The sequence below is a fragment of the Opisthocomus hoazin genome, chromosome 13, assembly GCF_030867145.1.
Source record: "Opisthocomus hoazin isolate bOpiHoa1 chromosome 13, bOpiHoa1.hap1, whole genome shotgun sequence".
Classification (NCBI taxonomy): Eukaryota; Metazoa; Chordata; class Aves; order Opisthocomiformes; family Opisthocomidae; genus Opisthocomus; species Opisthocomus hoazin.
Window position 1 is genome coordinate 28,569,082 of NC_134426.1, and position 24,418 is coordinate 28,593,499.

General features: G+C 65.3%; 1 protein-coding gene across 4 annotated transcripts in view; it reads left to right on the forward strand.

Moving 5' to 3' along the window:
* MYO18B (myosin XVIIIB) overlaps positions 1-24,418 on the forward strand; it is a 79,808-nt gene that overhangs the window by 1,972 nt on the left and 53,418 nt on the right. For all 4 annotated transcript variants that reach the window (XM_075435006.1, XM_075435005.1, XM_075435004.1 and 1 more), the window contains exons 4-17: positions 535-1,266; positions 1,481-1,547; positions 1,772-1,884; positions 2,915-3,076; positions 4,558-4,756; positions 6,352-6,494; positions 7,799-7,899; positions 8,430-8,493; positions 10,161-10,305; positions 19,197-19,361; positions 20,238-20,328; positions 22,278-22,470; positions 23,704-23,784; positions 24,220-24,367. In XM_075435006.1, the coding sequence (XP_075291121.1) occupies positions 535-1,266; positions 1,481-1,547; positions 1,772-1,884; positions 2,915-3,076; positions 4,558-4,756; positions 6,352-6,494; positions 7,799-7,899; positions 8,430-8,493; positions 10,161-10,305; positions 19,197-19,361; positions 20,238-20,328; positions 22,278-22,470; positions 23,704-23,784; positions 24,220-24,367 (2,404 nt within the window). The remainder of the gene's footprint in view (positions 1-534; positions 1,267-1,480; positions 1,548-1,771; positions 1,885-2,914; positions 3,077-4,557; positions 4,757-6,351; positions 6,495-7,798; positions 7,900-8,429; positions 8,494-10,160; positions 10,306-19,196; positions 19,362-20,237; positions 20,329-22,277; positions 22,471-23,703; positions 23,785-24,219; positions 24,368-24,418) is intronic.

A 24,418-nucleotide genomic window follows, 5' to 3' on the forward strand; every position in this document is an offset into this window, starting at 1 on the left:
CGCTGGCCCCGCGTCCCCCCCTGTCCCCAGCCCTGGGGGGCCGGGGGGCTGCAGGGTCCGCGACGCTGGGAGCGTGGCCGGGAGCCGGAGCTGGTTTTTCACGTGAGCTGGGTTGGAGGGCGAGGCGTGCGGCCAGCTGCCAGCCTTGGGCAATTAGTGCTGGAGGCTTCATTAATGCCGTTCGACTCGCTTAATTGCAAGGCGAGTAATGAAGCAGAGCACGAGGCTCTGCGGTCCAGCGCGGGGAGGGGAGCGGTGGGGCGTCCCAGGGCACGGCAGCAAGCGGTGACCCAGGGCGCCCGGGTGCAGGGACGGGACGTGGCCGAGCGGGAGGAGGAAGAGGAAGGTGCCACCACCGCCGGCGAGCGTGCAGCTGGGTCCTGGCAGGCACCCGCAGCCCTCGGCCGTGTCCGGAGCAAGCAGGAGCCCCGTGTCCTGCCGGGCTGTGCTCGGCCCGGGCGTCCCAGGTCGGGGTCGGGGTCGGATCCTTCGCCCTGTCCTGGTCAGACCCCGCGCCTCTCCCTTGCTCGGCAGCCATCGGGGGAGGACGGCGAGGCCGGAGCCGGGGACGCCGGAGCCACCGGAGCGGAGGTGCCGAGCGAGGGGCGGCCGCTGCAGAACGGGCTGCACGCAGAGGGGCAGGGGGGCGAGGGGGTCCCGGCCCCCCCACGCAGGGAGCTGCCACCCGGGAGGGCTGCGCCAGCGGCCGTCCCCAGCAAAGCCGCGTCCCCCGCGCCCGGCCCGGCAGCCCCCAGACCAGCAGAGACCCCTCGCCCGGAGGGTCCCAGGGCAGGGAAGCCGTCGCGTCCTGAGAAGAGCCCCCAGGACCCTCGCCCGCGGGGCAGCCCCCCGGCTCCAGCCCCCGCGCCCAGCACGGGCCCCCAGCGCCGCAGCAAAGTCCCAGCGAAGGAGGGGGACGCGCCCGAGGGGACGGGGCCCGGGAGCACCAAGAAGGAGACGGGGGCACCCCCAAGCGCCGAGCAGCCCCCAGCCAAGGCGAGAGCCAGGGAGCCGGGGCTGGCCAGGAAGGCGCCGGAGAAGATGAAGAAAGATGTCGGAGATGGCAGGAAGGAGCCGAGGGAAGTCAAAAAGCCTGGAAAAACCGCGAAGGAGCCGGAGGGGCCGACGGGGGAGCCGGGAGGGCTCCAGGGAAGGTCAGAAGCTGTGGCGAAGGAGGTGAGGAAGGTGAAGGAAGAGCGGGGAGAGGTCGAAGAGGCACCGGGCGAGAGCAAAGAGGAGACGGGCGAGAGCACGGACAAGGAGCAGGTAACGTGTCCGCAGGCCTGCCGGGCTGCTGCCCCGCGTCTGGAGGGCGCTGACGCCATTTCCCTGGCTTCGTGCAGCCCTTCCCGTCGGCGTGGGCTCGGCTGGGGCTGGGGAAGGTGCCCCGGGGCCGGGAGGGCAGAGCTGGGGCAGGGGGAAGGCGCAGCTCGTCCCGCTCAGCTGCGCGGCGGTTCCCGCGCGGTTCCGCTCCCCGCAGGCTCCGAGGGACGCGTGGTACGAAGCGGAGCAGGTCTGGCTCGTGCAGCAGGACGGATTCACGCTGGGTAACTCGCCTCCCTCCGCCCTCGCCTTCCAGTGCCGCGGGCGAGCGCCGGCTCCGTCCCGGCTGTGGGTCGGGAGCAGGGTGGGCACCGGGTGCTGCTCCGGCACCGTGCCCGGCCACGCCACGGCGGGGCCGTGGTCAGCGGTGACCCCCGGCAGCTCCCCACGCCGTGGCCGGCTCTCCCCGCCAGCCGTGCCGGTGGGACTCAGCACCCTCTCGTTGCAGCCACACAGCTGAAGCCGGACGTGGGGACCCCCGAGCTGGCGGCGGGGAGGGTGAGGGTGCGCCGGGAGGCGGACGGCAGCGTCGTCGAGGTGGACGAGGACAGCGTGCAGCGGGTGAGCCCCCTCCTCGGGTTTGCTGTGCCCCGTCGCTCGGGGCTGGACGGGTCGGGGGGCTGCCGGCGGGGGGTCCCATGGGAGAATGTTCGGGGTTGGCAGGGCCCTCTGGGGTCCCCCAGCCCAACCCCCTGCCCAAGCAGGGTCACCCAGAGCAGGGGGCACAGCACCGTGTCCAGGCGGGGCTGGAATATCTCCAGAGAAGGAGACTCCACAGCCTCCCTGGGCAGCCTGGGCCAGGGCTCCGTCACCCTCAGAGGGAAGAAGTTCTTCCTCGGGTTCAGCTGGAGCTTCCTCTGCTCCAGTTTGTGCCCGTTGCCCCTTGTCCTGTCGCTGGGCACCACTGGAAAGAGTCTGTCCCCGTCCTCCTGACCCCCCCCTGCAGATATTTAGAGGCATTTCTAAGGTCCCCTCTCAGCCTTCTCTTCTCCAGGCTGAACAAGCCCAGCTCCCTCAGCCTCTCCTCGTAGGAGAGATGCTCCAGTCCCCTCCTCATCCTCACAGCCCTGTGCTGGACTCTCTCCAGTAGCTCCTCATCTTTCTGGAACTGGGGAGCCCAGCACTGGACCCAGCACTGCAGATGGGGCCTCCCAGGGCAGAGCAGAGGGGGAGGAGAACCTCCCTCGCCCTGCTGCCCACACTCCTCTGAATGCACCCCAGGATCCCCTTGGCCTTCTGGGCACCCAGGGCACGCTGCTGGCTCATGGTCACCCTGTTGTCCCCCAGCACTCCCAGTCCCTCTCCACAGAGCTGCTCTCCAGCAGGTCCCCCCCAGCCTGTACTGGTGCCTGGGGTTGTTCCTCCCCAGGGGCAGGACCCTGCCCTTGCCCTGGTTGAACCTCATCAGGTTCCTCTGTGCCCAGCTCTCCAGCCTGGCCAGGTCTCGCTGGATGGCAGCACAGCCTGCCGGGGTGCCCACCACACCTCCCAGTTTGGTGCCATCAGCAAACTGGCTCAGGGCACGCTCTGACCCGGCACAGCGCGTGCCGTGACCGCAGAGCTCGGGGGGGGCTGGGCTGTCTCCCTGCAGACCAACCCCCCCAGCCTGGACCACGCCGAGGACCTGGCCTGGCTGCTCAGCCTCAACGCCTGCAGCGCGGTGCACACCCTGCGCCAGCGCTACCGCGCCCGCCTGCCCTGCACCCGCGCCGGGCCCGGCCTGGTGGCCCTCGCGCCCGGCCGCGCGGGGACGGTGAGCGCGGGGGGGGGGGGGGGGGCGTGGGAGCGGTCCCGGTCCCGCGTGGGGGTGGGGGGCGCCGGCCGCGCGGTGCCGGCAGGGGGCAGCGTGGGACCGTCACAGCCGGGGGGGGGGGGGGGCTGGGGGGATCGGGGACACCGAGGGGCTGGGGGGGCTCTGAACCGGGGATGCTCGGGGCTGGGGGGCTCGGGGACACCGAGGGGCTGGGGGGGCTCTGACCCGGGGATGCTCGGGACTGGGGGGCTCAGGGACACCAAGGGTCAGGGATGCTCTGGGGGATGTTCGGGGCTGGGGGGGCTCTGACCCGGGGATGCTGGGGGACACCGAGGGGCTGGGGGGGCTCTGACCCGGGGATGCTCGGGGCTGGGGGGCTCAGGGATGCCGAAGGTTGGGGGGGGCTCGGGGGGATGCTTGGGGCTGGGGGGCTTGGGGATACCAAGGGTTGGGGGGGCTCTGGGGGATGCTTGGGGCTGGGGGGCCGGGGGATGCTCAGGGCTGGGGGGACTCTGGGACACCGAGGGGCCAGGATGCTCTGACCCGGGGATGCTCGGGGCTGGGGGGGCTCAGGGACACCAAGGGTCGGGGATGCTCGGGGCTGGGGGGGCTCTGACCCAGGGATGCTCGGGGCTGGGGACACTCGGGGCTGGGGGGCTCTGGACCACCGAGGGTTGGGGATGTTCAGGGGGATGCGTGGGGCTGGGGGGCTTTGGGACACCGAGGGTTGGGGATGCTCTGGGGACACTCGGGGTGGCCCTGGGGACACTTGGGACCGGGGATGCTGGGGGCTCGGGTGACTTGGGGCCAGGGAGGCTCTGACCTGGGGACGCTTGGGGCTGGGGGGGCTCTGGGGACACCGAGGGTCGGGAGTGCTCTGGGGGATTCTTGGGGCTGGAGATGCTTGGGGCCAGGGATGCTCTGGGGACACCAAGGGTCATGGATGCTCTGGGGACACTCGGGACCGGAGACACTCAGGGATGGGGGTCTCTGGGGCCACTGAGGGTCAGGGATGCTCTGGGGACACTCGGGACCGGGGTTGCTTGGGGCCGCGGATGCTCAGGGCCAGGGATGCTCGCAGCTGGGCGCTGCTCCCAGCACAGCATTTTTCATGGTTTCCAGGAGAAAAATGGCTGTGTTGCTGTGACTGACCCCCCCCGGGGGTGCTGGGGCTGGGGAGGGGTTGGGCACGGGGCACGGTGCCTGCGGTGGTGCTGGGCAGAGCTCCTGCTCATGGGCGAGCTGGAGCGGGTCCTGCTGTGGGTCCCCTGGGTCGGTCCCCAGCCCTCTCCGCACTGGTGCAGCGGGGCTGGGCTGGCCGGGCACGGTGGGGTTTCCCCTTCCCCTGGGAATCTTGGGGTGGGGGGGGAATGTGTGAACCCTGGGGAGAAACCGTTGCCCTCGGCGTGACACGTCTTCAGGATTTTCCCTGTAAGCAGCCTGTCTTGGGGTGTGCTCTCCCACCCTGCCCCTGCCCGCAGGCGTGGAAGGGGAAGCGGGACGGCACGGCCCCGCACGTCTGCTCGGTGGCCCAGAGAGCCCTCCGGAACCTGCTGACGCAGCGGCAGGATCAGGCCATCGTGCCCCTGGGACGCAGCGGGGCTGGGAAGAGCTCGTGCTGCCGGAGCGTCCTGGAGTACCTGGTGGGCACGGCGGGCAGCGTGGACGGCAGGGTCTCAGGTACGGGGCGTGGTGGGCAGTCTGGGCAACAGGGTCTCAGGTGTGGGTCATGGTGGGATGGCAGGGTCTCAGGTACGGGTTGTGATGGGCAGCGTGGCCGGCAGGGTCTCAGGTACGGGGCATGGTGGGCAGTGCGGACGGCAGGGTTTCAGGTGTCGGTTGTGATGGGCAGTGTGGACAGCAAGGTCTCAGGTACGGGGCGCGGTGAGCAGCGTGGCCGGCAGGGTCTCGGGTGTGGGTTGTGATGGGCAGTGTGGATGGCAGGGTCTCAGGTGTGGGTCATGGTGGGATGGCAGGGTCTCAGGTACAGGTTGTGATGGGCAGCGCGGATGGCAGGGTCTTGGGTATGGAGCATGGGGGACGGCAGGGTCTCAGGTGCAGGGCACAGCGGGCACCATGGGCAGCCAGGTCTCGGGTACGCGGCGCGGTGGGCAGCATGGAAGGCAGGGTCTCGGGTACCGGGCACGGTGGGCACTGCCGGCTCCGAGCCCTGGCAGCGATGCGTCGAGCACTGGCCCGGGGGCTGCGGGGTGCTTGGTGCTGGGCAGAGTCAGTGCACGGAGAGTGTCCGTGCGGGCTAGGGAGCGCGTGCCAAGGTGAGGGTGATGCTGCTGCCATCCAATGGCCTTCATCCGAGCCCTTCCCGGCCCGGTGCGTGCCCCGCTGGGCTGGCTCCGTGCGGCTGTGCAAGCGCAGCACGGGCTGTGGGGCTGCGGGGCTGCGGGGCTGCGTGTGCCCCTGCCTGCTCCCCGTCCCACGCTGAGCAGTTTTGCTATTTCGATAAACGCCCGCGTAAGCACCAGGAGGGGATTGCTTGCGTGGCTGGGGCAGCGCTGTCCCCACCCGCTCCCAGAATCACAGAATCACAGAATAGTAGGGGTTGGAAGGGACCTCTGTGGGTCATCTAGTCCAACCCCCCCGCCGAAGCAGGGTCACCTACAGCAGGCTGCACAGGACCTTGTCCAGGCGGGGCTGGAATATCTCCAGAGAAGGAGACTCCACAGCCTCCCTGGGCAGCCTGTTCCAGGGCTCCGTCACCCTCAGAGGGAAGAAGTTCTTCCTCATGTTCAGACAGAACTTCTTGTGCCTCAGTTTGTGCCCATTACCCCTTGTCCTGTCGCTGGGCACCACTGAAAAGAGCTTGGCCCCATCCTCCTGACACCCACCCTTCAGATATTTGTAGGCATTTATTAGGTCCCCTCGCAGCCTTCTCTTCTTCGCTCAAGTTCCCGGTGCCGTGCGAGGAAGCGCTCCAGGCCCTCAGCAGCTTCAGAGGGCAGGTTCGGGTTTCGAAGCTCTGGGTACGCCACGCTCTGCCAAGCGCCTGGCGAAGGGCCTGGAGCTGGCTGGAGCTGTGGGCAGGCTGGCCAACACTCGCGCTGTCGCGGTGCGGGATGCCAGCCCCATGCCCGGGGTCCCCGTGCGCTGGGACAGACCCCCGGGAGGAGCAGCCTCCTCCGGCGCCCGTTTGCAGCCCTGAGGCTGCGCTGGAGCAGCAGCAGCGTGGCCTGGCTCTCTCCCGGCGAGTGCCGGAGCGATGCCGCACTGCAGCCGTGGCGGGGCGGCTCAGGGGGCTGCCGGTGTTGGATTTGCAGTGGAGAAGATCCAGGCGATGTTCACGGTGCTGGGAGCCTTCGGGTCAGTGGGCACCGGCCACGGCAGCAGCTCCACGCGCTTCTCCATGGTCCTGTCGCTGGATTTCGGTGCCGCCGGCCGGATAACCGCTGCGCACCTCCAGGTACCCCGCGGGCCCTGCCGCCTGGCGAGGTGGGAGGGCTGAGAACCGGGGGTCCTCGGGGTGGGGGCGAAGAGCCCCTGTGCCGCTCCCCAGCCAGGCTGGGTGCGAGAGGAGCGATGCTCCGCTCTGCTGCTCCTCGGGGACCGCAGGAGCTCCGTCAGCGGCGCGGTGGGGTCCCCGCCGCCTGTCACCCCCTCCCCTGGCAGGGAGCGCAGGACGGCTCTGGAATGAAATGTTCACGGGGAAATGCATAATTCAGCATTTCGTAAGCAGCCCCTTACACAGCAGCCTGGAGCGAAGCCTCTGAGGGCTTTTATCTCCGTCAGGGCCGTCACACAAAGCACTTTAATCAGAGCTGCCCATGGTCTCACACCAGTGTTAGCACCATTATTTGGTGGCTCGGAGGGGACAGTCATTCTTAAGCTCTGTAAACCATTTATAAAATTCACTAACTCAAAGTGCAGAGGCAGTATCACTTACATTTTAAATCATTAAGGTGAATAATGGAAAAAAGTCTCTGTGCAAGAGAATTAAGCAAATATTTTAAGAAAATAAATCTTCAGTCTTGGCTTTCTCCAGTGCTACTGTAGGCAGCAGCAGCAATTCCTACTCTGTTTAGTTATATGCATGTGTGTAGGGGGAGGTATTGAGTTGCACGTGAATACTACATGTACAGCATGTACTCCTCTGATGGAGGAGGGGGCTTGAGCTGGGGTGGGGGGGGAACCCCAGGGCTTCCTGGCTGCCCCATTGCTGCCCCTCCGCTGCTTGGGCCCCGGGAGGAAGCCGATGGCCCGGCGTTCGCTCCCCGCACCGCCAGTGCCTTCCTGGGGTGCTGGTGGGAGGGCAGCGCAGGGGGGGTCCAGCTCTGCGGGGACTGGATCCTGCTGCCAGCGCCGGCATCGAGCAGCCGTGGCAGGGCTGGAGGCAGACCCAGGGTGGTCTCCGGCCCCGGGCAATGGCTTGTCCACCGCTGGGACGGAGACCGTAGCGTCTCCGGCAGGGCCATCGCCTCGCCCGGACCTTTGGAGGCGGGGAGGGGCTGTGGGTGTTGTGCCCAGGAGCTGGAGCGTTGCCCCTCGACGCGTGCCCGGGGCACGATCCGGCGCTTGCTCGAGCAGCCGGGGCCCTGCAAGGAGAAATCCAGCCCCTCCCTGACAGCTCCCAGTGGCATCTCCCCGTCTCCGGGTGCCACTGTCCCCTCTCTTCCCTGCGTGCCCGGACATCGTCCGCACCGAGGGGCTGTCCCTGCCTGCGCGCCGGGGCTGGGGGCTGCCGCTCACGCCTGCCTCTGCTCCCCCCAGACCCTGCTGCTGGAGAGGGGCCGCGTCGCCCAGCAGCCCCCCGGAGAGAGCACCTTCAACGTCTTCCCCCTGATGCTGGCGGGGCTGGACGCGGCTCACAGGTGGGTGGGCGGCTCCCGCGGCGCGGCCGGCTCCGCGGACAGGTACCCCCATTGCCGGGGGGCTCCCCGTGGTGGACAGCCACGTTTGCTCCAGCAATGCGGGTTTGGAGACCTCTCTGATACGAGATTGTGAGGGTGATCACATTGCTGGCGCTGCAGGGATTTTCATACCCTTAGATACTAGCGATTTTCTAGGAAAAGGGCGTTTTCTGTTGCTTTTTTCGCCCTTTCAGTAAAACTCAAATGGGGCTGATGGATCGAGACAGAGACCCCTTGCCCTGCTCACTTCTGGCTTCCCCCCGAGCCGCGTGTCCCCGGGCTGCGCTGGAGGAAGGGTCCTGGCGCCAGCTCCGTCCCCCTGCGTGGGGCATGGCCACGGGAGCCTTTCCCGACGGGGCCCCTCAGATGCTGCCGTGAAGGCAAAGGGGCTCTGCGGGGGTCAGGGACCCCCCCCGAGGAGAGCGCAGGGGGCTTGGGGGGTGCTGGGGGCGGGAGGGAGCTTGAGCCTCACTTTCTGTCACTGCTTCCAGGACGACGCTGCACTTGCACCAGACTCCTGAGAGCAATTCCTTCGGGATCAAGCCGTTGGTGAAGGTAGGGAGAAGAGCTGGAGCCGCGGTGGGATGCTGCAGCGCCCGCCCTTCGTCACCCCCGGCTGGAGGACATGTTGGGGTCCTCGGCTGCTGGGCGACTCGGGGAGCTGCTGCCATACAGGCACGTGGAGGGAGGGAGCCAGTGTCGGGGTGTGAGGAGGGGTCTGCCCAGACAGGCTCCAGCACCGCTCCGGCAGCCCCGCGGGAGCAGGGATGCTGCTGGGGCCGTGGCTGCCCCGTGTCTGCGCTTGGGGTTCAGGCACCCCCAGTCCGCCCCGGGGACAGGTCCTGCTGCTCCGGGGCCGACAGCCCTGACGGCTTCCCTGCGGCAGCAGCTCCTGGGGGCCAGCGCGTCCTTCGGAGGGCCCGGGGTGAGGGTTTTTAGGGGCTCACCGTACTGCAGCTGATCTCCAGCACCAGCTCCTTGTCAGTCTGAGCCGTTTGCGAAGATGGGGCCGATTGCCCGCGAGCTGAAGCGCCGGGGTGGATCGCAGCAATCTGCAGTCGCATCATCTATTGATGAATTCAATTTTCCATCTCCATCGGGGAGCTCCTGCTCCGGTCCGGCGGCCGGAGGAGTCGGCTGTCGGCACGGCGGCTCTCGGGGAGGGCACGGCGCGGGGCCGCGGTCCTCGCTCTGCTGACGCAGCAGCGCGTTTGGGTTCAGAGACGGGGTTTTGCCTTCCCAGTTCCTGCGGGTTCCCCGTCCCAGTACGGAGGGTTTTCCCGCTGGGATGCGGAGGGTCGGCAGGAGCCGGGCAGCACCGGCCCCGGGCAGCACCGGCCCCGGGCAGCAGCTCCTCAGTGCGAGCTCTGCAAAGGGGACGAGCACTGTCCCCGCCACCGCTTCTCCTCCTGCCCAGCGATGTTCCCCGTGGTGCACGCGTGTCCTGGGAAAGCCGGGCTCGGACGTTTGGCTCTCACAAATTTTGCGGTTATGTGTTTGAGCCTGGAGAAATCGCAGACCTCAGCTGTGTTTCCTCACTGGCAGAGCCCTGTAGACCTCTGCGGGAGCCGAAATCCTTCAGGCCAGGCAGGCTGGTCCTCGCCAGGACAGGGGTGCTGCCCGCCAGAGCCCCCGTGCGCTGCCTGGCCCCGGGGCTGCGCGTGTCTGTATTGCAAAATCCTCCGTTCGGGAGAAAAAAGCCATAATCTTGCAGTGGGGCTGCATCTGCAAAAAAAAGTTGCCGGAGTTCTGGGTGGGACGGCGGTGCTGGAGGTGGGCAGGTGAGGTGCTGGTGGCCCCAGCACACCTCTGGGCCCGTGTGTTTGGTGAGAAGCCAGAAGATGTAAAATGTGTCTCTAGCCACTGCTTAATGTCTCTGTAGATGCTCCTGAAGTAGGAATTACGTGGTAGTGTAGAACAAGAAGACGTACCCAGGCTTGCTCGTAGCACCAGGCTCTTGAGGAACATCACAGGGGCTTCTCCCACCGCTGCCCAGACTGTTCCTAGGGTCCCTTGCTGCCTTTTCCTTGCGGGCCATGTGGTTTTCTTACCCCCCTCTTGCATCCCCGCCGTGTTTATCGCTGTATCCCCGTCCCCAGCGCTGCGGGGCTCCGGAGCAGGCGTGGTGGGGTTGGGTTGGTGGCTGGACTTGATGATCTTGAGGCCTTTTCCAACCTGAATGATTCGATGACGTTTCCCCTCCCGTCTCTTTCCGCCCGCAGCCCGAGGAGAAGCAGAAAGCCTCGGCGGCTTTCGCCCAGCTCCAGGCTGCCATGGGCACGCTGGGCATCACGGCGGAGGAGCAGGCGGCCGTCTGGCGCGTCTTAGCCGGCATCTACCACCTCGGAGCCGCCGGCGCCTGCAAAGGTGAGAGGGGCTCCTGCCCCCGCTGCCCGCGTGCCTCGTCACGGTGCCGGGGGATCGAGGAGGGCGAGGAGACGCGTCCCGGCGGCGCTGGGTGCTGGGGTGCGGCGCGCACGGGGACGGCCCGGCAGCGATGCTCGCCCGGCCCCGCGGGGGTCCTGGAGCGGGCCGGGGGTCCGGCTGCGTGGCGTCGCCTGGTGCCAGCTCCTCTGGAGGGACCGGGGTGGGCAACTGGCCTGTTGGCACGTTGTCACCAGCGAGGCTGCGCAGGGACAGCTTCGGGTAGCAGCAAGTTTGGCATCTCTTGAGTGACTGGGTTACAAAGAATGAGTCTGGATGAAGATTGCGTTGATAAAGACTTGGTTAATGCAGGTGTACAGAAATTGCCTTATCCCTTATAAATTATTTTAAGACGTGCTCTAACCCGTTTTAGAGACAGCCACATTGATTTACACACTTCAGTTTAGGAGAGCTGCATAAAGGCTGCTATAAACTAAGCCACAGACATTTATAAATGTCTCTGCAACTTGTCATAACACATCTTATGCTAATTTGTTCCATTAATCATTTATTAATTATTTTAAAAGGATGAATGCTGTAGTCATTTACAGCGAGTTCTCCTTCTCCTTCTCGCTGGTGTTCCCTTTCCCCATCTCCATCTGCCCTAGTGCCCTTCTAACTTTTAAAAAACGTCCCTGCTGTCCCAGGCTGAAGCGTGGGATAAGGCTCGTGGTAAGGACAAAGAAAAGAGGCCTTCTGCCCGCTGGGTTGGCAGGAGAGCAGGCGTTGGACGCGTCTCGTTTGAGGAGCGACCGGCTCACAGGCAGGCGTAGGGACGGTCACCGTGCTGGCCTCGCAGGGCTGGCTGGGTGAGCTGGGCTGGTTTGCTGGAACTCGCTGAGCCCTCTGTCCCGAGCACCCTGCAAGCCAGGCTAGAAGAGACTCGAGTGCCACGTTCAGCGAAGCTTGTCGCAGTTATTCAGCGTGGATGGGAACGTGAGGAGCGGGCCCAGGCAGGGCTCGGGGCTTCGGGGCGGGCGTGGGTGTGGGATTAGCAACCGGAGCATGTCTCAGCATCGCTCGCGCTGGTATGGATTGCCCCATCGTGCGTCAACAAAAGGGGAGAAATGAAAGGAAATGTGGATAAAAAATGGATCAAAGCTGGATGGAGCAAAAGGCTCAGTGGGGGCGATGACTCTTTTAATGTGGTTAAACCTGTCTCCTGGTAGCCATCCCTTCCCCTCCCCTTTCATGCGCTTTGAAGCTGTGCATTCAGGATCCTCTCCTTGAAATCTCACCAAAGGGAGCCTCGTTGCTGTTTTCTCGCTGGCATTTGGGAGCGCAGCCGGGCGCTGCGGAGCTGTCGCAGCCCCCGTCGCCGCCGTCCCCGTCGCGGCAGCCCCGGCACGTGCCGCGCTCCAGCTGCCGGGCCCCAGCGCAGCGTAAAGGCACTTCTTTTTCCCTGCTGCTGATGGCTGTCATTTCGTCACAAATTCAGTTTGTCCAGGAATAAAGCAGGAGAGAGTAACACCCCCTCTCTCTGGCTGAGAGTGGAAAATACATTTACAGCTAGAAAAACACCGAGAAGAAAAGGCTGAATTTCAAAAGCCTGCTCCGTGCCGGCGTCAGCGTTGCCCGTTGCCTTTGAAAGGCGTCAGCGGCGCTTTTTGTGCCACCGCAGCACGCCAGCCGGAGGCCGGCGGGGCATCCTGGGCACCCATTCACCCGAGCCCCTTTGTGGCCTGCGGAATATTACATATTTTCATTTATTCATTGCCTTTTTAACCGCGAAGGCGGTTTCGGGCGCAGCTGGGGGTCGGCATTCAGCTCGCTCTCGAGCTGTCCGTTCTGCTGACTGCTGTAACAGTGAGGCACCGCGGCTCCCTGCTCTCTGCGGGCTTCCCGCCGCGCGCCTTTCGTAGCGGCGGCTGCGGCTGGGTGGCCAGCGGCTGGAAGTCGCCGGAGTCCTGCCGGTGCTGCAGGCGGGTGTGTGCCGCGGCCGGGAGCCCAGTGTGGCCCCCCCAAAGCCCCCCCCCAAAGCCCCCCGTGCACTGGCACAGCAGTGGCTGCTGCAAAACCAGCGGCCCGAAGCCCTTGGATGGAGGAGAACCGTAAGGGCAGAAGTGCAGGAGGGGGGAAAGGAGCCCCTGTTCAGGCAATGGAGCCCCCCCAAACCTTGCTGAAGTCGGCAGTGCTGGGGCAGCATCCTGCATCCACCACCCTCCCGCATCGCCGCATGGACCAGGCTGCTTCCCCCCCAACGGCGGGGGGATGGGAGCACCCCGGCAGCTGGGGGGGGGGAATTTTGGGGTCCGATAAGTGAGACCCCCAGCAAGTAGCAAGGGGTCAATGCCCGAGGTGCTGGCGTGGCGCAGGCTGGGTCCTGCACAGCCCCACGGCTGCAGCATCGCGCCCGTGGGAGGCAGGAGAGCGAGCATCCCCGTTTCAGACCCAGGGAATAGAGGCATCGAGTGGGTCACGGGGTGGGCGGGGGTCGTGGGGTGGGCGCGGGTTGTGAGGTGGGCACGGGGCTGTAGCAGATGGAGGGCTGAGCCCGGCGTCCCACGGGCTGGTGCGCGGTGCCGTGCCGTGTCTCTGCAGGGTCTGCAGGCAGGAGCGGCAGGGATGGAACCCCCTTGAGCACCCTGTTAGCTCTGGGAGGTGGAAAGCTTCCACTGGCAGCCGTTAGCCAAGTACAGTACTGGGGACGTCCCTCAAGAGGGAAGAGGGACAGCACCCGGCAGGGTCCAGTGGGCATTAACTACGCAGCCTCCTGCGCGTAGGTGTCAGTCAGCGGTAGGCTTGGGTGACTTACGGCTTTCCCACCAGAGCTGAGAAAAAAGCCTTAAACCTGCATTAAGGCTGCTGTTTTACAGCCTCTGCGATGTCGTGACCTTTCCTTAATTGATGTGGAAATGACACTTCGTTCTCGGCTCCACTCAAGCTCAACGCCCAGCTTTACCCTAGTATTTTATTGCTGCCTGTTGCTGGAGGGAGCAGGGGACGGCGCACCCGTAACTGGCGCTGCGCCAGGGTTGTGACAAACCTGCCCATCGCCGGGGCGGTCGCTGCCGCGGAGGGGCACGCGCGGCGCGGGCGCGGGGAGCTGCGGTGCTGCCGGGCTGCCGTCGGGAACCCCTGCTTTCCCCGGGCCGCCTGCAAGCGCAGAGGACGCAGGTTTGCGAGGAAAACTCAGGTGGTGTTGCGTTCGTGGTGCCCAGAGCCACTTGCACGCTCCCTGGCACCAGCTGCCACGGCCGTGCTGGCGTCGGAGCTGAAGAGCAGAGAGCAGGACCCAGCGCGAGGAGCCTCCGCGTTAGCTTTGCCTTTCCTCTGCGGAGCAGCCGTCCCGGGGCCGGTGCCCGACAGTGGCCGCGGGTGCAGGGACGTCGCCGGTTTTGCTGTGGCTCTGCGCTGCGGTGAGCGAACGGCCACCTCGCTCCTGCCGGGAAGGGCTCCTCTGCTTCCCTGCATCCTGCGTCCAAGCGATTCCTGGAAAGGGTTGCGTTAGGGCTGGCCTCTCCATCTTGCCAATGTTTCTCTCTCCATTAAAGCCGTGTGCTCTTCGGCACCCGGGTTTTCTTGCCGTGGAGAGAAGCTCTGCTGATTTTGCGTGTTTGGTTTTCGGTGGGATGGCGGCTCTCTGCGCTCCTGGCGCTGCAGCCCTCAGGAGCAGTAAGTTTTGCCCTGATGAAGCTTGATGGCTTCACAGGAAAGACCTAAATCAAGGTGACAGAGTCTCCAGGGGCTGGATGGCAGCGCAGTGACCACCAGCCGCAGCCCCCCGTGTGCCGGAGGATGCTCTTAGGGTGTCTCTGCCCCGGGCAAGAGGGTTTAGGCAGAACGATGGGTCCCTCGCAGGGCAGGGGGACCCTGGTTTGGAGCACAAATTGGGCAGAGCTGCGTGGTCTGCTGCCTGCTGCTGTCTGCTGCCCGGCTCTGGAGAAGGAGGGGTTTTGCTGGAAGCTGTGTTCTGCGCAGCCCCAGCCCCGTGCGGGGAGCAGGAGGGAGATCCAGCCCCGTGGGCAGCGTTCTGTGCCCCGGCGCGTCCCGGCTCTGTGTGGGAGCTGGGTCCCCTCCGCGTCCTGGCCGGGGTCCGGGGCTCAGAGTTGGGGCAGCCGGAGCAGAAAACGCCGGGAATGGCTGGAGCCTGGCTGCGGCTTGTCGGGGGGTCTGGGGGCTGGCTCGGGGGGCCCGCGTCTGCTGGCATTGCCGTGTCTGCTGGCATTGCCGTGTCTGTTGGCATTGCCTCTCCTTCATCGAGGTTTTACGATCACCACCACGGCCCCGGGCCGGGCGGGCTGTCTCCCCGCACCCCGGGTAATGGCACGATCTGTTCAGTGCTCTGACATCTTTATTACAAACAGTCGGGGAAACGCAGCCGGAACGGCAGATTTCTCTAATCACGCTCTCACGCAGCTCTTCCCTTTGTTATCGATAGGCTTTAACGTGTCGTACATCAGGCAGTGGGTCAGCAGAGAACAGGCTGGAGAATTTAGTGCGGGGCAGATGGATTAACCATTCAAGCCAGGAGGAGCCTCCTCTGTCTCCCTGTCCCCTACCAGGATAATAAAGAGGAACAAATGGGCTTTTTTACTTGTCCCATTAGCAGTGCAAACGTTTTAATGACTAAATACATAGAAGAGAAAGGGCAGGCTGCCAAGAGGGCTGGGGAAGGCAGGTGAGTGGGGCTGCCAGCCTGCACGGCTTGCAGGGGCAGGGGGTCAGCGGCGAGGCTGAGCTGCCCATCCCGGCAGCGAGCCCGCGGTGCTGCTCCCCTCCGCGCCCGGGCACTGCTGCTGTCGGCTCCCGGGTGCCAGCCCAGGCAGTGGCAGGGATGGGGACAGGGATGGGGACAGGGTCCAGCCCCTCCGGGCATCCCTGCTGCTCCCCACGCTTCCCGAGCTGACATAAAAACCAGGAGCCAGCCGCTGCCCTGGCAGCTCAGGGCACGGGAGCGAGACGAAGCCGGTGCTGACCCTGTATTTTCCTACTGCTTCTCTTAAATATTAAATGGGCCGAAGTAATTACCTTTTAGGTGTTGAAGCTGGTGTGTTTTACAACGGTCACACTGCTCCCAGGAGGGCTGCACGCCGCTGCCGCTGTTCATATTTTCTGAAGCATGAAACGGTGCCCGGCCTCTCCCAGGGCTGGGCAGATCCGCAGCTGGGCAAGCCGTGGGCACAGCGGGGTTTGCAGCAGCAGCCGTGCCCCCAGACTTGCTGACTCGGCACACGCCAGCTGCTGACAGCGAGGGTGCAACTCGGGGAGCCCTGAAGGGCCAACGCCGGGGGGGGAAGGAGCGTGTCCGGGGAGTACCGGCACACCGGGCAGCATCGTGCCAGCCTCCGACACCACGTGCCGGTCAGACGGCGATTGTTTGGTTCCGTGGCGGTGTGGAAGGTGGCACAGCACCCGCCTGCAGCAGGATGTGTCCCCCCTGGGGCGGCACAGCGGAGGCGACCGCTTTCCCCGCTTGCAGCTCCTCCACTGGGAAGAGTTTGCCCCGTGGCAGGCTGGGCTGAGCAGAGCCCCTTGCTCATCCCGGGGATGCTGGAGCGGGCAGCGCGGGGATGCCGGAGCGGGCAGTGCGGGGATGCCGGAGCGGGCAGTGCGGGATGCCGGAGCGGGCAGCGCGGGGATGCCGGAGCGGGCAGCGCGGGGATGCTGGAGCGGGCAGTGCGGGATGCCGGAGCGGGCAGTGCGGGGATGCCGGAGCGAGCAGTGCGGGATGCCGGAGCGGGCAGCGCGGGATGCCGGAGCGGGCAGTGCGGGATCCCAGAGCGGGCAGTGCGGGATGCTGGAGCGGGCAGCGGGGGGATGCCGGAGCGGGCAGCGCGGGGATGCCGGAGCGGGCAGTGCGGGATGCCGGAGCGGGCAGTGTGGGGATGCCGGAGCGGGCAGTGTGGGGATGCCAGAGCAGCCGGTGTGGGATGCCGGAGCGGGCAGCGCGGGGATGCCGGAGCGGGCAGTGTGGGGATGCCGGAGCGGGCAGTGTGGGGATGCCAGAGCAGCCGGTGGGGGATGCCGGAGCGGGCAGCGGGGGGATGCCGGAGCGGGCAGCGCGGGGATGCCGGAGCGGGCAGTGTGGGGATGCCGGAGCGGGCAGTGTGGGGATGCCAGAGCAGCCGGTGTGGGATGCCGGAGCGGGCAGCGCGGGGATGCCGGAGCGGGCAGTGCGGGGATGCCGGAGCGGGCAGTGCGGGATGCCGGAGCGGGCAGTGTGGGGATGCCGGAGCGGGCAGTGTGGGGATGCCAGAGCAGCCGGTGTGGGATGCCGGAGCGGGCAGCGCGGGGATGCCGGAGCGGGCAGTGTGGGGATGCCGGAGCGGGCAGTGCGGGATGCCGGAGCGGGCAGTGCGGGGATGCCGGAGCGGGCAGTGCGGCGATGCCGGAGCAGGCAGTGCGGCGATGCCGGAGCGGGCAGTGTGGGGATGCCGGAGCGGGCAGGGCGGGGATGCCGGAGCGGGCAGCGCGGGATCCCAGAGTGGGCAGCGCGGGATCCCAGAGTGGGCAGCGCGGGATGCCGGAGCGGGCAGTGTGGGGATGGCGGAGCGGGCAGTGCGGGATGCCGGAGTGGGCAGCGCGGGATGGCGGAGCGGGCAGTGCGGGGATGGCAGAGCGGGCAGTGCGGGATGCCGGAGCGGGCAGCGCGGGATGCCGGAGCGGGCAGCGCGGGATCCCAGAGTGGGCAGCGCGGGATGCCGGAGCGGACAGTGCGGGGATGTCGGAGCGGGCAGTGCGGGGATGCCGGAGCGGGCAGTGCGGGGATGGCGGAGCGGGCAGTGCGGGATGCCGGAGCGGGCAGTGTGGGGATGCCGGAGCGGGCAGTGTGGGGATGCCGGAGCGGGCAGCGCGGGATGCCGGCCATGGGAGCAGGTCGGTGCAGCCCTGGCCCCGCAGCCCCCCTGCTCCCCGGGCCGCAGCAGCGTGCGGAGATCTTCTGTCTGACGGGGAGCAGCCTCTGCCCAGCCAGCTCAGACGAACAAAAGGGAAAACAAAATAAATCAAAGCCCGGCTTGCTGAGGCCATTCCTCTGTCTGCTCCAGCGCAGCCCTTGAGGTTGGAGTCCTGCAGTCAGAATAGAAAATAATGGGAGAAGATCAAAGGGGAAGGGATTACTCTTGTGGCTGTGCTGGGAAGCAGCCCCCCGGACCGGGGCAGCCTGGCTGTTTGCCGCTGTGTGCAGTACCTCGGCCGGGAGCGGGGGACCCCGGTGCCCCGTGGGGCTGGCTGGGACGTGGCTGGCTCCTGCTCTCCCTCCCAGACCCTCTCCCCAGCCACCAGCCGCCTGCTGCCGTCAGCCCCCGGGCTGGCTCCTCACCCGTCCCCACCCGAAAGCGCTGCCCGGAGGTCCTGGGGCCGCTGCGCTCCTCTGCTCCCGTTGCTGCTCGGCCCTCTGCTCCGCAGCGCGGGCGGCCGGCTGCCTCCGCAGCACCGTTCCCTCCCGGATTTGGGAGAGGACTCCTCCTGCAGATTGCTCCCCGGTTGATTTTAATCGTTAATCTGGCATTGCTGCTGCTGGATGTCAATAATGCGTGCCGGCTCTGTTTGCTGACGGTGCCGGGAGGAGCCCGGCGCTCGGGCTGGCGAGGACAGCAAGCGTTGCTGGGGCTGAGGAAGGTGATCTGGGATGTCGAGGGGTCGGTTCGTGATCCCACCGGCTTCCATCAGCACACCTGGAGCTCTGCTGGAGCTCGTGAAATGCGTGGTGTTAATGATGCCCAGGTAGGCTGGGTGGTCCACCCGGTCCCTGACTGCTCCGAGCTGCCTCATGACCTCTCCTTGGAGCAGGTCTCCTCGTGACCTCTCCTTGGGGCAGGTCTCCTCTCTGCCCGGTCCCTGACTGCTCCGAGCTGCCTCGTGACCTCTCCTTGGAACAGGTCTCCTCGTGACCTCTCCTTGGAGCAGGTCTCCTCTCTGCCCGGACCCTGACTGCTCCGAGCTGCCTCATGACCTCTCCTTGGAGCAGGTCTCCTCGTGACCTCTCCTTGGAGCAGGTCTCCTCTCTGCCCTGTCCCTGACTGCTCCGAGCTGCCTCATGACCTCTCCTTGGAGCAGGTCTCCTCTCTGCCCGGTTCCTGACTGCTCCGAGCCACCTCATGACCTCTCCTTGGAGCAGGTCTCCTCTCTGCCCGGTCCCTGACTGCTCCGAGCTGCCTCGTGACCTCTCCTTGGAGCAGGTCTCCTCTCTGCCCGGTTCCTGACTGCTCCGAGCCACCTCATGACCTCTCCTTGGAGCAGGTCTCCTCTCTGCCCGGTCTCGCTGGGCAGGTGGGATGCTCTGAGCAGCTGGGGAGCACGATAGCGGGGAAAATAGCTTCAAAACCACTGGTTTGAGATCCTTAAAATTTTGAACTGTCTTCTGATGAAAACAAAAGGTCCTCTTATGCTAAATAATTGCCCAAGGGACAAATCTGTCAACCGTTCTGGAGCCAGCCAGCCTTTAATACGAGAAGTGTCTTGCAAAGCTGAGAAGATCCTCACCGCTGTTGCTAGCAGCAGCACGTGCGCAGGGCGCGCAGCCCCGTGTACTGCGCGCCGCGGGAGCAGGGGCTGGGCAGGCCACCGAGACCAGGTCCGGTGCCCGGAGAGATGTGGGAGTTGTCCCCGAAGGAGGAGGGATTGCAGGAGGAGGCGGGTGGACTTTCAGGAGGTGAAGCCTTTCCGGTTCATGTAGTGGTGTTACGCAGGTCAGCGGTGAGGTCAGGCTGAAACTCTTCCCAGCAGCCTTGCGTCAAGGTGGAACCCGTCTTTCGGTGCGGGCTGATTTGTAGCCATCCAGCACCCCCGTCTCGGCCAAGCGCCCAAGCGATGCCGGGGGCAGAGACCCCCTCCCTGCCCACCGGCACGGCTCCTGCCCGCTGTGCCCAGGCTGGATTTTGCCTCCCCAGTCGGCAGGAAGCAGTTCATGAAATTCGAGTGCGCAAGCAACGCCGCGGAGGTGCTGGGCTGCGACCTGGAGGAGCTGACGGCCGCCGTCTTCAAGCACCACCTGCAGCAGATCCTGGCGCAGGCACGAGGCAGCCGGCCGCCCCCGGCAGAGGAGAGCCCGGCAGGTACCGGGCTGCGCCGCTTGGTCCCGTGGTTATGGGCGATGGGCGAGCGGGGGGAGGATGGCGGCAGGCTGCAGGGAGAGGCAATGCACCCTTTTCTTTCCAGGCAGTGAGGTCCGTTGAGGTGTGTTCATATTAATTAAATAATTAACTGTACTCTGTCATGTAGCCCCCCTCAGCCCTCCAGCTGACCCTGCCTGCCACTCCTCAGGGACACCCGGAGATCGGGCGAGCTCAGATGGTGGCCCAGCCGATAAGTGATGTGGCTTAAAAGCAGTGAGAGCCCTTCCTAGGAAATGGGGGAAAAAACCCCAGGCGAGGCGGGCGGCAGGGTGGGCACCCTGCCCCGTCCCCACACGTGCAGCCGCGCCGGTGTCGTGCTGCGTGTCCTGCAAGGAGACCGGGGCACGGCGGGCAGTTGGGCTCCTGCAGGACAGACTGCTGCTGAGCCCCTAGAAACCTCTAATTAACACAGGGGTCTAATTACAGAGGCAGATCCAGCACGCACATGCTGGCGGGGGGTGAGATGCTGCTCAGCTTTAAGGTCAGCGTTTCCGCCCCTCGTCCTCGGCAGCGGAATCACAGCCGAGCCCCTGCAAGTAGCTCTGACAAAAGCAGGAGCTTCAGAACTGGCCTTTGAGATGGCAAAAGTGTTATTTCTTGAATATCCGTTAGCAAGAGGCAGGAGAGGTGCTGAGGGCGGGCGGGGGGGTACGCAGTGCTTGTGCAGCCGCGGCGATGCCGCGCCGGCAGGCAGAGGCTGGGAGCCGTGCGGGCTGTCCTGGCCGGCGAGCTGGGGAATCCGCAGCTCCCAGTGGGCTGAACTGGGCTGGAATTCAATGGTGTGGCTTTGCCTGCTCTTCTCTCTGCCTGTGCCAGGGCCGAAGATGACGGGTGTGGAGTGCGTGGAGGGGATGGCTTCGGGTCTCTATGAAGAGCTCTTTGCCGCGATCGTCTCGCTGATCAACAGGTACGGAGCTGCCGGGCGCCGCGCCGGGGTGTCTGTGGGCAACGGCTGCTTCTCCTGGGGCTGCTGGGGAGGAAGCTCCGCTGCGGAGAGAGGCACGGAGCAGGCAGCCGCTGCCTGCTGAAAAAAAGTTGTATGAAAATCTCCGTCTGGGAGAGCACGCCGGCACTCGGGACCTTCCGTGGGCTGCCGGCCCCGGGGACAGCGGTACCGGGTGGCAGAGAGCAGGGCATCGCGGCGCTGGGAGGAGCAGCCCGGCTGCCCGTTAGTAATAAATGCGACTTTGCAGACTGCAATCAAGGTTACCAGCGTGGGCAGAGCAGTCGGGGAACCCCGCAGCCAGCCCTGCAGATGCGTGGTGGGAGTCGCTTCGTGGTGAAAGCTTCATCGCAGGAGAGGGTCGAGGGGTCAGGAGGGAGAGGGTCTGGCACCGGGGTAGCTGCCGAGGTGCCCGCTGAGGCTGTGTCTGGAAGGGCAGGGTGGGAAGGGCATCCTCGGTGGCCTGCTGGATCTCTTTCTTCAGGGGGTGTAAATCTGAAATGATCTACTTGGATAAACGGAACCATTTAATACCAGGGTAAGGGATCAGGCCCCCAGACCTTTCCATTTTCTCAGATCCCATGCACAGCTCAGTTTGTTGAGGTCAGCATCCCCGTAGAAGCTGGTGCCTAAAATACTCTGCGTTGTTGCTGCTGCAGGTTTATTTTAACCTGCAGTTATTTCACCTGCAGAATGCTGTCACTGTAATTGCCAGCAACCACACTCAAAGGGAAAGTGCTGATGGTCGGCAAAGGGCTGATGGAAGAGCGAAATGTTGCTGATTCTCCTGAAGAACAGCATTAGCCGGGGCTGTGTCCCAGGTCCCCTCTTCCCTTTAAAGGTAGCTTTGTTCTGCCTGGCTTTATTTTCCACACCAGCCCACCAAAGCCTAGCAGAGCATTGCAGCAGTGACCCAGTGGAGAGGCACGTTTCAGAGAATCAGGGAGATGCTGCTTCCTCCGCAGGGTGCTGGTGAACTCTGGCTGCGGGAGGGTGCTGCTATGAAAATCTGCAAGGAATTCATAAAGACGCTTTTGTTTCTTCATTCAACCCTGTGCTTGGTGCTGGTGTCCTTGCTGCCAAGGAGCAGTGCATCTCTGGTCACCTCGCCGAAGCAGCGGCGGGCTGGCCGGCGGGGAAAGGGGCAGCGCTGCAGGCACAAAGCAGCACAACGCGATGGCTGTTGCAGAAATGTGCATTAAAAATAATCTTAGAGGTTTCCCAGGGTCAGACTCCCCTGCTGTCCTTGACTGAAATACTACAAGTGGCTGCAAGCAACATTGGAAGAAGCAAACAGCATCTCTGTTTCTCGCAAGCAACCCTCGATGTCTGGGGTCTGAGCAGCTGGACCGCGCTGCGGCTCCTCTTAGGGATTTCCTCCGGAGCCGAACGTCGCAGCTTCCCCTGCAGAAACGCCGCAGACGGGGCTTTGGGCACCCCCGCTGTCCTCAGCCTTGGCACCACGTGCCAGTCTGGCTGCTTTTCAAATCAGCCGGTCCATCAGACTTAATACATGAGGGTGAAGATGCAGTACTGTAAATAATTAGCGTGCCAGGATGGGGCCCGACATGGGAAGGGCGGCGTCTCGTCCCACCCCACCGGTACGGTTCCTAAGGCCAGGGCAGGAGCGGTCCGTGCCGTGTGTCTCCGTCCAGGCTGGGAGGAGATGCTCGGCTTGAGTAGATCCAAGAAGGGGTGGGTGAAGCGAAGGGAGAAGCAAACAAGGCATCCCAGGAGGTGTGGGTCTCGCTGACCAGAGACACCGGGAGAGGGGTGGACAGGTCGCGCTGCAGCGTGGGATGGTGCCCACCCAGGGACGTGCACGTCGCGGGGAGGAGGCAGTGCCACCTCTGAAGGCAGAGCAGAGCCACGTCTGTGGGTAAAGCCGGTGGTGTGTGTGGCTCTTTCCCCAGGTCGTTCTCCTCCCAGCACCTCTCCATGGCCTCCATCGCGGTGGTGGACACTCCCGGCTTCCACAACCCACGGCACCAGCGGGGCGAGCGAGCGGCGACTTTCGAAGAGCTCTGCCACAACTACGTGCACGAGCGGCTGCAGGCCCTCTTCTACGAGAAAACCTTCGTTTTGGAGATGGAGAGGTACAGAGAGGTGAGGAGCGAGGGCTGGGAGCAGCGCCCGGGGAGCAGCTTCCCAGCACCCGGGGTCGGGGCTGCCTCTGACCCCAGGGGTCCCTGTGCCCTGCCGTGGTGTGACCGAATAACACACTCAGAAGCTCTGACGGGGGGGGTGCTGCAGAAACGAGGGGTCTGTACGGAGCGGTAGCCTTGAGCCGGGTCTCTCAGCCCCTCTCTGCCCCGGTCACGGACCCTCTTGGGTATTTCTGTTGTGCCAGAGATGCCAGGCTGCCCGGGCATCTCTCCGGGCAGGCTGCTTCCAGCTCAGGAGGCTTCACCCCCTTCTGTCGGTGCAGCTGAGTTTTGCCTCGGGTGATGAATAATAGAGAACAGAAAGGAGAATGATAAATTATTGCAGAAATGAGCTGCTGAAAAACCTACAAGCAGAGATGAACTTATTAGGCTTGCAGAAGCTACTTTAATACCTCTAGCCCTGGGGAAACAGTTGGATTCCCCTGGCTTAATATTCACACATCGCTGGCGCCAAGTAAGTACATATGTGCTCGTCGCTCGTGGTTACCGGCCGAGCTTGGAATGCCAGCGGGCCCGGCGTCGCTGCCGGCGAAGGGCGGCTGCCCTGGCGCAGGGCGTTCATCTGCCGGCCACAGAGAGCCCGAGCCCCCGCCACCCAGCTGCTCCCAGAGCCGGGCGCGCCGGGGACGATGGTGGCACGGGCCCTGGCGCTGGCAGGCTCCAAGCCTGGCTCCCTGAGCGCAACCTCGCCGGGTTGCCGTGGGGAGGCAGGAAAGCTGCGGCTCTTGGCCAACATCCCCGGTTCACGCGTGAGCAGGCGGACGCCGTGCTGACGGGAGCGGGCGCTGGGGCTGCGGGCGGGGGGTGAGCCCTGCGGCCGGGGGCTCGCAGCCTGAAGCCCTCGGCTGAGAGAGGGGAACAAAGCCTGCGAGCTGCAAAGGAAATAATTGATCGTTTTCTCATGGAGTCTTCAGGTGTTGTCAGCTCCGTGACTCACGCAGCCTGTCCGACACCCCCAAAGCACCGCGGCAGCCCCCCGGGCGCGGTGGTCCCGACAGCCCTGCCCGCGGCGGGAGACGAGGCCGTGTCCCCGCGTCCGGCCGAGGGGTCTCTGGGGGCTGCATCCCCGCGAAGGGCCCGCGCCATCCTCCTCCCGCTCCGTGCAAACGGCTCTGCTCTTGGCTTTCAGGCGCCAGACCGTGACTGAAGCAAGCTTTTAAATAATGTTTTCCAGGAAAATGTTGAGGTGTCTTTTGATCTTCCAGAGCGCTCGCCGCTGGCCACGCTGTCCATCATCGACCTGAGCCCCTCCCAGGTAACCCGTCCCCGTGGCCACGGCGGGGGTCGGCTGCTCTGGCCGTGCCTGGAGCATCCTCGTGCTCAGAGGAGCGAGGGACCTGGCCGTGTGCTTCGCACGGGGCAGCCCGGGGAGTTGCAGGGGAGGGCACAGCAGCAACCAGGAGCTTTTTGGCTTTTTAAATGACAAGCACCCTTCCTGGTCAAGCCCCGCACCCCAGGCACCTCTCCCAGCTGGGCTGCGGAGCTGGGGTGACTGGTCCCTCCCGGACACTGTGTGAGTGTGGGGGTCTCGGGGGCGATGCCCAGGGCTGGAGGGTTTCCCGACCCTGGTCTGGGGCGGGGACACGGCCGAGCAGGGTGGGAGTGAGGTGGGAGCAGGCTGACGTGGCTGGGGCTGTGCCCGCAGCCCTTCTGCCCGTGTCCATGACCGAGGGCCATGTCCCTTCGGCAGCCGCAGGTGCTGCCCGGTGGCCCGGGCGCCGATCGCCGGGGGCTGCTGTGGATCCTGGATGAGGAGGTGCTGATCCCGGGCTCCGGGGACAGCGCTGCCTTCGACCGCCTGTGCTCCTACTTCGCCACGAACGGACCCGGCCAGGAGGGTAAGTTCAGGTCAGCTCGGCTGCCCGTCCTTTGGCGTCACCATCTACTCT